This window comes from Adelges cooleyi, unplaced genomic scaffold (genome assembly GCF_023614345.1).
Source record: "Adelges cooleyi isolate 19-005CV unplaced genomic scaffold, UGA_ACOO_1.1 ACOO_flye_CR_arks_rails_tigmint_CR_PRNA_1, whole genome shotgun sequence".
NCBI lineage: Eukaryota > Metazoa > Arthropoda > Insecta > Hemiptera > Adelgidae > Adelges > Adelges cooleyi.
Genome location: NW_026095751.1, coordinates 7356053 through 7367767, shown reverse-complemented (window position 1 = coordinate 7367767; position 11715 = coordinate 7356053). Strand labels below are relative to the sequence as shown.

The 11715-nt window shown below is 28.9% G+C and overlaps 1 protein-coding gene across 2 annotated transcripts; it reads left to right on the top strand.

The window, feature by feature from the left end:
* The first annotated feature begins 957 nt into the window (after positions 1-957).
* LOC126842232 (uncharacterized) lies at positions 958-10303 on the top strand. 2 transcript variants are annotated; one of them, XM_050579149.1, is made up of 10 exons: positions 963-1385; positions 1445-1600; positions 1965-2112; positions 7336-7492; positions 7570-7658; positions 8006-8160; positions 8277-8550; positions 9202-9452; positions 9860-9943; positions 10028-10303. In XM_050579149.1, the coding sequence occupies exons 1-10, from the start codon at positions 1296-1298 to the stop codon at positions 10229-10231; spliced, it is 1608 nt and encodes a 535-aa protein (XP_050435106.1). In that variant the 5' UTR covers positions 963-1295; the 3' UTR covers positions 10232-10303. The 2 variants fall into 2 exon arrangements, with proteins under 2 accessions (XP_050435184.1, XP_050435106.1); XM_050579227.1 differs by lacking the exons at positions 9860-9943; positions 10028-10303 and adding an exon at positions 9527-9849 and having other exon boundaries at positions 958-1385.
* Positions 10304-11715: the final 1412 nt, after the last annotated feature.

Genomic DNA, 11715 nt, shown 5'->3' with positions numbered 1-11715 from the left:
GCCCCAATTAAAAATAATAACGCATTACGATTGGTTGTTCTCGTGAAAGTTATCTTGAATCACAGATAGAAGCGCTAGTAGTAACTCGAAACAGATGTTTTTTGGTTAACTTCGGCGCCGTGAAATGAGAATATTTGTCATAGGCCTTAGTAATATAGTATAATACTTGTCTATGCAAAGGCCGTTGGGCAACCATTTTATCTAAATCGTGGTCGTGCTTGAGAATTAACGGACCTTATCTTCTTAGGCCGTGGCTACCATCATGGTTGAAATATACAGGTTATTGCATATCGTCTCGAATTGTTATCTTCAGAAATAAAATGACAGCGAAACGGGATATCAATTTTACTATATACTTCACTACTACTATATATATATTACCGTGTACTAATGTACTTGATTTTGATTGAGTGCCGTTACGCTGACATATTTGATTTTTTCATCGAAAATTTGATGATGAAGGGGTATATGTGCAATAACCTTGTTTATTCAATCATGGTTACCATCACGATGTGGTAATTGTAGCAGCTAGTGATGGGCGCAACTGAATTCTTTTGACTATCGAATATTATTCAATAGTTTATGCGAACTATCGAATAATCATTCGAATGAAAACTGCATGACTGAATACATTTAAACTATTCGATAGTTTGTATTCGGTTGCGCCCCTTGTTTAAAAGCACTGGATAGTTTTTCGAATGGAAATAGCATAACTGAATACATTTAACAATCGAAACAATCGAATAACTATTCGATAGTTTTGAAGTCGGTTGCGCCCATCATCTTGATTAAAAGCATTCGATAGTTTTCGAAAATAATCGACTAACTAGATAGTTTCGAACTATCGACTAGTTCGATAGTTTGTAGTCGATTGTGCCCATCACTAGTAGGCAGTAGCATTGATAGCAACCCGTTTTAACGTGGTTTATGATTTTAGCGGGAATGGTGATAGCATTAATCATAATATTATAATTGTAATAATACAATAGTTATTAGTATGAATATGAACGGCAGAAATGGTGCATAACCCACGAAAATGAAATTATATTTTGTTTTTTCTTAGCTATTTATTTATTTTCAATAATAAGTTGATGAATTCGAAATGTTAATCAAGTACAGCGTTCTCCGTTATAACATTTGTGTATTATACAGTGTTAAATAAATGATAGCTGCATAATTTATGATTATTATAAATATAATATTTTAAAGAACGTATAATCCGATAACTGTGTAAAGCGACCAACTTATTCTTTCTAAAATATTAATTTGTGCCAATTACTATTTAAAATTCTAAAATGGAAGCAACAATTAACTATCTTATACGATCTATATTTCTTTTAAATGAAAAAACAGTACCCCCAGCATTAGAAAAACATCTTACACAAGTATGTTAATTAAATATAATTACTTTTATTTTAATATCTAACACTGTTTATGTTTTTAGAAAATATTTAACAAACCCAACAAAGAAGCAATGGAACAAGTAATATACTTATTGTTCTCGGTACTCGACCCTAAGCTTATAAAAACCATTATGTGGCCTATTAGATCTCCTAAAGAAGCAGCAGAATTTCGAAATGCAGCTACATTAATCATAAACGTAAGTTAATCATGAGGATAATTATTCTAAGTATAGTTTATTTATATATATATATATATATATATGTATATATTTATTTATTTACGTGTGTGTGTTATAAACTTATGACAATTGGTATGAATATGGAATGAGTGACGTCGCACACAATTCTAAAGATTTAGTGTTCGATTACCACACTACTACGAAACTTATTAAGCTTGGGCTCCAAGTCTATATCATAAAAATCTCAATTATCCTTAAATATTACATAGTATTATTAATAAAATTGCTTAGGCTAAATGACATTTAACTTTTGTATACAATTTTAAGAGGTAGGTAATTATTTTTTAATAATTAATATATTATAATGGAATTTTATTTTCAGGGATTGGAAGGATTTACCTATCAAAAATCTTTGAATCATGTTGGAAAAGTAAACTCTTCTCTATTAGCCAATCCGGGAGGTCCAACATTTGTATATTTTTTATATCAATTTTGTATTTATGTATTAAGATGCGACTTGAAAAAAAAAGGTAATGAATAGCATTCATATATTTGTTCATAGTAGTTTTTTTTATTATTACATTTATAAAATATAATAATTTTTACTGTTAAAGTCTTAAACTAAGTAACATAATTTCTAATTATTATTTATGTTAAATATTACGAATATTATATTTGGGTTTTAAATAACAATTGTGAGTTTGTCGATCATAGAGGAGGAAAGGCTGAAGAGGATTCTGGATTAACTGTTAGAAAGGCACATTTGTATAGTTGAATTTTAGAACTAAAAAGTTCAAATTAAAAAATTATTAAAACTTGAATGGGGTACCTATTATATTTACACGCCTTGCAGTTACTCCCATTTGGATATCTTGTCTAGAAACGTTGGTGAACCAGTCCAGATGTCCAAATGGACGTAACCGCAAGGCGTGTAAATAGTGTAAGTTAAATTAGTCTAACTTTAAATAAATTTAATATTTTTCACTCCCAATAGAATTAAAAATAAAATTATTATCTCAATTGTGTAATTATATTCAGAGTTAGAAATTATGTTATTTAGCTTAAGATTTTAAAGTAAAAATTATATATATATATAATACCGTTTGTCTTTTCTAAATCTAATGCAATTTAATTTAATATATAATCGCTCTGGATCATTGCTTGATCTTGTTTTGTCTAACATGTTTAATATCAATGTAATTAATGAAAATCACATGGTACTACCATTAGATCTATGTACCACCCAGCCCTGACAATTGAATTGCCTATTTTATCATTTAAGTACTCATACTATAATAAACAAATGTAGGATTTTGTAAACTGTGATTATAATAGTATTAGATTTAATCTTCCTTTGTTAGACTGGAATGGCATATTTAATGGTCTAGATATCAATGATGCAGTATATGCATTCTATAAAAACGTTTTTAAAATAATTAATACCTATTGCCCGGTTAAAACTATATTTTCCAAAGCACCCTCATTGGTTCAGCCACTCATTAAAGAAGTTAATTTTTGATAAAAAAATTGCTCATAAAATGTATTAACAATCACCTACTTCACATAATTATAACATATTTTCTAATTTACGTGCGCGCTGTAAAGCTAAAAATAAAATAGATTACAATATTTTTATCTGAAAAACTCAAAACTCCATTACTACAAATCCTAAATTTTTTTGGCATTACGTAAATGGCAAACGATCTACTCAATCTCTTCCAAATTCTATGTATTACAATAATAACAATATTTCCGGTGGTGATTATATTATACTCTGCGCCATGAGAGAAGTAACTCGTTTCGCGCATCACGACTGACGGCTACGACTGTTCCGAGGCCCTGTTTCCCCCACTTTGTGCCATTCAGTGTCGCACTGAGGCATGCGAAACAGGCTATATACAGAGTGATTGTATATAGAGTATATTATTTATTATAATTGTGAATGATTATATTATATTGTCATTTATAAATTGTATATATAATTATTTATTTATTTAAAACACATACGATAGTATAACATAATTAATTAATTATATTAATAAGTTATTAATATTAATTTATATATTAATAATACAATATTAATATTTATATTTATATTATTATAAAACAAAAATAACGACAATTATGAAAACTGTTATACTAACTGTTTCGCACAATATTTTTCCAATGTTTTAAATATACCGTCAGATTTGCAAACTATTTTGGATTCCTACAATAATAGTTTCCCTTCTGTTGATTTTAATTCGTGCACGCTGACTCTCAGCAATGTCTATAATGCGCTCAATGAAATAACTTATAAAAATTGTCCTAGTCCTGATAAAATTTCCAATATATTTTTTATGCAATGTAAATTTGTTTTGTCAACACCCTTACTAATACTATTCAATGGATCTCTTTCCATTGGAGTCTTTCCAGATAAATGGAAAATATCATACGTCTCCCCTGTTTTTAAAAGCGGAGATATTAACCATGTAATTAACTACCGACCTGTCTCTATAATATCTATAATTCCAAAAATATTCAAGGGTATTGTTTTTGTAGGAAAATTAGTCCCCTCTTTAAAAATGTGATAATTGACGAGCAGCATGGCTTTATGTTTAGTAGATCTACTACATTTAATCTTTTGGTTTTGCAACATTTTATTTTAAATGCATTTAAATTGAACTGTCAGGTGGACGTAATATTCAGCGACTTCGCTAAAGCCTTTGACAAGGTTGATCATAGTATACTCGCCAAAAAGTTGTTCCAATCAGGTCTCCGAGATCCTTTCTTTTCTTGGCTAGTATCTTTTTTATCAGGTCGGAAGCAGTACGTAAAATTTAAAAATTATAACTCATATATGTATAATATTACCTCTAGGGTTCCTCAAGGTTCCCATCTGGCCCCTCTTCTTTTTAATTATTTTTTTTTTATTTGCTTTACACGCCTTGAAGGCGTTTTGCAGCTTCTACTAAGACTCTCCAACGATCCCTGTCATCGGCCTCCTCCATTACTACTGTTTGATCCGTTCTTTTTAGGTCATTCTTTACACGGTCCATCCACCGCTGGCGCGGTCTCTTCCCAGATGGATTATTGGTTAAAACTTTATTGATCAGATTCTACTTCGCCCTCCAAACATGCCCAGCCCATTCTAATCTTTTGGATAATAGAAAACTTTGAATGTTGGTTTGTTGAATAGTCTTTCTATGTCTGTGTTTTTCCTCCGCTCATACTCCCCATTATACGGGTTTCGTATAGGTCCATATATTCTTCTCAGAATCTTTCTCTCGAACTTATCAATGACTATGTGGTCAATTTGGGTTTTCGTTTTCCCATCTGGTGAGGTCCAAGTTTGCTTATGAATATTTTTTCTGGGGAAGTATGTGGTACTGATTATAAGATTTTTGGCCATCGAGAAGTCTATTAGTTTCATGCCATTGTTATTTGATGTGTTGTGTAAGCTTTCATGACCGATAGTTGGCCGAAAGGTTGCTTCTTTACCTATTTGAGCATTAAAATCCCCCACAATTACTTTTATACAGTTCTTTGGTAGTGAGTCAAAAGTTCTTTCTAAATCTTCATAAAATATGTTCTTCTCCTCTTCCTCTTTCTCCTCAGTTGGTGCATAACAGTTAATTACAATTATATCAGATTTGCGTCCTCTTATACGAATAAAAGAGATGTGTTCATTAATTGCTACAAAAGACTTAACGCAAGGCATAATCCCCTCATTTACAACAAAACCTACCCCTTTTTCATGTCTATTATTCTTTGTGCCACTATAAAATATGGTGCTATTGTTAGACCTTATATTTCCTTCACCAGTCCAGCGGATTTCTTGGACGGCTACCAGAGGTATTCTGTACTTTTCTACTTCTTCAGTTACAATTTTGAGTGCACCAGGCTTATACAGAGTTCTGATGTTCCATGTTCCTATCCTTATCTCCATGTTGTTTCCGTTCCTGATTCCAGTAGTTTTACCATTTATATCATCGTAGTTCCGAGGCTTAGTTAGAAGATTCACAACAAAGAAAATTTTTAAGAGGCCGGGTTGTTAGCCCGACGCTCAACCCTCAAACTGTGAGGGACAGTCTGAAACAACTAATTAAAGTCATTTCAACTCTTCTTTTTAATATAAATATTAATTATATTAAGGATATCAATTCCAATATATTACTCTTTGTTGATGATGTTAAACTATTCCGTATTATTAAAACTTCACTTCATACTAAATTGCTTCAGAATGATCTTGATAACGTGAGTAATTGGTGTGTTACAAACAAATTGTACTTGAATGTTTCTAAATGTATTGTCTTAATAAACAAGCATTTTTTAAATGGTGTTGAATTAGATCGAGTCAATTTCTAAAAGATTTGGGTGTATTTCTAGACTCTTCTCTTTCATTCATTGCCCATTATATCCATATTCAAAATAGAGCGTCGTCAATGCTAGGATTTATAATGCGAAGCTGTAATAATTTTGATAGTCCTATAACCCTCAAATCACTATACTGCGCCTTTGTTAGATCAATTGTGGATTATAATTCAATAATTTGGTCTCCTTACACATCTGGTCCAATTCATTCACTAGAGGCGATTCAGAATCGCTTTTTGAGAATTATAAGTATCAAATGTAATATTCAACGTTTGCCTCACACTTCATATGAACCATTATTATCATATTTAAACATTGATACTCTTCAGGTCAGAAGGGTCAAACATGACATTTGTTTTATATATAAACTTTTAAATGGTTATGTTAACTGTCCAGATCTTTTGTCAAATATTTCTTTTTTAGTTTCTGGTCATACAACTACACAAACTAATACCTTTTATGTGCCGCTCCAGCGTACTTCATATGGTAAGAACACCCCTACAGTTAGATCCATGCAACATGTGAATAATTTCAATATTGACATGGTTATTTGTAATTCTATTGTTACTTTTAATTTATATCTTAGTAATTTAATCACTTAACTTATTGTACCTACACAACAACCTTTATCTACCTTTATCTGTATTTAAATATTTTATGTTCCACATTTAAATTGTAATTGGGCTCGCCCGTTTAATCATAATAAATAAAGAAAGAAAGAAAGAACGAAAAAAGTAATAGAAATATTGTATTTAGATTTTAAATCACATTTGTGAGTTAACACTGAAAGAATTATAACTAAAGCTCGAGTGGTTATGACTGCATATTTTTTTTGTGAAATCAGAATAATACCCAAATACGATATAAAATTGATTCACAAAAACTAGATTAAAATCAGCAAACTTATATTGCATATATTTGCCTATAATGATTATTTTTAGATTTTATAGCATATTTGTAAGTATAATTTTTAAAAATGTTCCAGTTTATTATCATCTTCAATCATGTTTATGGAGTATTAGCTAATGAAAATTATACACAGTATATGAGAAAAGTATTAAACAAATATTCTCGTTATAAAATATTGTCCAAAATTTTTAATAATTGTTATTGTTCTGTAAAATTTGAAAACATCAAAATATTTGTAGTTCAATTTGTTATCCTGATAGTCTAATAACTTTTTCAACAATTAACATATGTAAAATTTTATTTATTTTATGTTAAAATTGGCTAAAAATTGTTAGCCGTTTTTAGTAAAGGCATTTTTTGATATTTTGAAATATATATTTTTTAACATCTGTTATCATTAAAATCCGAGCTCTGGTTAAACATACCAAGATTTTTAAAACTTGTTTTATATTCAGTTTTTTTTTTTAATTAACAATAAATTTATTATTCAGGAATTTCTGGTATTGATGAACCATTCTACATTGAGGATCAATATATTAACAATAAATTGGGATTTTTTCGTAAATTGACGGATGATAATTTTACTGAAGTTACTGATATAATTAATCAAGTAGAATTAGAACAACAAAATACCTCAGACAGAATTATGCAAGTTGCTAATTATTATGATTTCCATTGGAAAATCTGATTAATGTATTTTAACCTTTATTTAATTTATATTTTAGAAAATACAAAGAAATTATTCAAGACAGTAAACAAAAAATAAAAGATATTAAAACTGAACTACAGACAATTGTGCATAATGAAAATACTGGTAATTTTTTTTAATTTGTAGTAAATTAATTATTAGCATGGAACATGCTTTAGCCATGTTCTCCCAGCTCGAAAATGACACAAAAAAAGGTCACGATAGTAGCGCGTCTACTTAAAACATATAATATAACGAGTTGTCGTCATGCAAACGTTTTGGCCAGAACATATAATTAAGACTATACTATCGTCATAAATCGCAAAGAGATTATTGAACAGAAAAAATCACTAATCAGGAGCCATCAGGATGTTCCATGTTTTATAATTTTAGCCATTGGGCTTTAAGTAGACTGTAACTTTTTTCATAAAATTGTGTTGCCATGTTTAATTTGGATCATTTTTTTGTTATAGAAAAAGAAGTTCTAGTGCTACATCAACAATGTGCTGAGCTAAATGCCCTGTTTAAGCAAAATGAATCAATTGCTGTAGAATGCATCAAATTAGCTGATATCATTTTAAAATGTCCGGAAATTTGTGATGCAGAAGTATTAAGTTTTTTCACAGATGTATGTCTATAAATATTATGTAATATAATTATTTTTGAACTATTTTATAAGTACTTATATACTTAACAAAATCATAGAAAAATATTATGTTTCAACTAATTACTATAATTTTATAGCAAAACAGAGAATTTTTAATCGGAAATAATGGGAAAATACACCTTTTTAAATTGCTGACATTTATCAAAAACCGTTTAATTGAAGTCAATAAATGGTGTAAGCAATTAAATAAAGAGCATGAAGAAATGTGTGATATTCTGCTAGAAACTGAACACATGGTTAATAAAATGACAAAACAACTAGAATGTTATAGAATTATTATTAAGAATTTAAGCAAACAAATTGATAAATGGAATACTGAAAACGAAGAACTTGAAAAAGAAGTATACAGCGGTATAGTAGTTTTTTTGTAACATTTAAACAAATTCTATGCCCAATTCATATTAAATTAATAAACTATTTTTTCACTAGTGCGAAAAACATAGAAACATGGATAATTTACACAACTTGCAGTTACTCCCACTAGAATAGTTTGATTAGTCTGTTAACGTATCCGTATACTTATACATTCCACCTTCAGGGCTGTCATTCAATATAGCTCGTACCGTGGATTCCTGTAGACTGACCACAGACAGGAAACCACGGTACAAAAAAGACCCCAAAGAAGGAATGTGCAAGTATTTCGAAACGTTAGCAGACCAGTCAAACTATTCAAGTGGGAATAACCTCAAGTTGTGTAAATACAGTACCCCATTCAAGTTTTAATAATTTTTTATCATGGCTAGTTTTTAGCTGAAAAGTATCACCTTAAATCTATCTGTAATTGATGTTTAATAATGCATGCAAATTCAGTATTGGTTATAACTGAACAGTAATTGGTGGTTTCATGTTTATTCTTTTTCGGTACACACAAATTTCCAACTAACAATTGGGCTAAAAAAATATCATTAACAGTAAAAATACACCAATATGTTGACTGACAAATTTAAATTTTGTACAAATGAATAATATTAAAATAATAGTAACTAATTTTTTCTTTTACAGAGAAATGTCTTGAAGGTGTAGATTCTAGAATACTATCGGTTTACAAAAAAACTCCTTCTATAGTATTGAAGCCAAAAAAAACCGAAAATCCAATTATAATTACTACTGAAGATAGAAAAAAGTCAAGGAGGTCGATTTTACTTGATTGTGGAAAACCATACGTAAAAAAAAATATATCTATTGATGAAATAAAAGACCTTTACAATAGCATCAGATTAGTTGAACAGGATCAGGATGATAACTCATTTTGTGTAATTAATTTTTATTAATATAATACTGAGAATTCAAGAGTATAATATTTCACATTTGAGTATACTCCATTCAGTTACAGTTTGCCCATTCTCGTGCTCCCGCATGCATACTAAGCTATTGGATGGTGAGACCTCTGCCGAAATTCGGATACTATGTGATTTCCTGTAGGTGGTCAGCACCTGCCACTTCTCCTTGTCGCCATATTCATATTGTGGTGCCGCTACAGTCGGCAGTACATATGTACGGATGCGACCAGATATCATCGATCGACTGGGCAAACTTAAACTGAATGACATAACTTAAGAAATAACATATACTTCTGCTTGAATATTAATGATAATAATTACAATGTATTAAAGGTTTAAAGAACTATTAGTATAAACTAGTTTTATTTTTTTTAACTTAGGACATTTTTAAAGATGCTGAAGAACAACTAAAGACAAATGACCAAACTATACTGCCTCCAAAAAATAAAATTGATGAATCACCTGTAAGTATTTTTGATGTATAATAACATTAATATGACTTATAATTATACAATTCCTAATATAAAAACACAATTTTTATTAACTAGGAAAATAAAAATATGGCTGCTAAAAATCAATTAAAGTGTATTCAATCTGATCACTTCAAACCAATTCAGGTGAAAGGAGATGAAGTTAGTTGTGTATCTATTTCTCGTAGATCTATTGAAAATATAAAACAGAAGTTTATTAAGATTAAAAATCAGGCGCAGATGAATACAATTCCACACTCTCCACTATCTCCAAGAAAATAAGGAGTTTACATAATATAGATTAATATTATATTATGCACATAATTGTTACACACATTTTTTGTAAAAATAATTTATTACATATATATTTTCATACATATATTTAATAAAATTAATTATAAAGTTTATTTATTGTATTAATTGAACTTTTTGTTTATTTTATGATTAGAATTTCCTTCTAATTAATAAAATCTAAATAAGTATATATTAAGCCAAAAAACTAAAACAAATTATTAACTAAAAGTTTCCAACGAGTTTGGAATGTGTTATAATCAAAATTTGAATTTTCGCGTTACACTAAAAAAAAAAAGCATGTGATAATAAAAATAATTATGTTTGTCAAATGGATTAACCTTTAAAAAGTCAGTGAAGTTTTTGGATTTTTCATCCTTTACCCTGACAATATAATAAATTATGCTTATAATCTTCTGTTATATTTCTTAAACTTTACCAACACTTGTTGGTGTCTCCATTTATTTACATCACATACATTAAGTTATTAGAATTTAATGTTAACTTATACATTTTTATCATGTTACACCAACAATGAACTTATTCTTTGGGAAATAGTGGCAACCCTTTTATTTTTTCATAAAAGCGTATTGTCATATGTGTAGAATATTTGAAATACATTTTATTGATTAATTTTAATATTTTAATTAGTGTCTAATGTTGTGGACCTACACCTTATGATAAATTTGTAGTATACATACAAGGTGATTAATTTAAGGTAAGACACTCATTTTCTCTTATAATAATTTCAATTTTGTAGTTTTCTTTTTGAAAACATTTTTGTTATGTTTTTTATAATATTTTAAATGACTAAATATTTACCTCTTTTAGGGCTCTATAAATTTTTGAAATGGTAAAGTATACATGTAATTAAATATAAAAATTTAAGAAGGGTGGAGTGTAGTATTCCTTTAATCCGTCCTAAATTTTAAGCTTTATAACTATAATTAATTTTTCAAAACTGATCGACCAGTCAACATTCTTAATTTAATAAGTTAATTAAATATGTACGTCACCATTTAAGTTTTAAAATTTGACGCAGCAATGAAAAAAAATAAAAATAAAAACTACAAAATTGGGATTATTTTAAAAGAAAAGTAGTGTCTTACCCCCTTAATGAATCACCCTGTAGACTGTATTATTTTTTGCTATTTATATACTATAACCAAAAAAGTGGCATTTATGTTAATGCATCTGTTGCTATTACATCATTTATATGTAAACACCACATATAGTGTAACGACCAAAATCACTGACAATATAAAATTATATTAATCAAATCTGTATTAGAAAGTTTAATAAGGAACAAAAACTAAAAAATGTAGATATTTATAAATAGATTAGACTAAAGTACCAAGAATTAATAGAATTGTGTAAAAATTAAATTTTTCCTGCGGTACGTCAACATACTAGAGCACAATTAGAGAAAAGAACTGGCGTCGGCAATAGCAAACGATACAGCTCTAAAAACACAT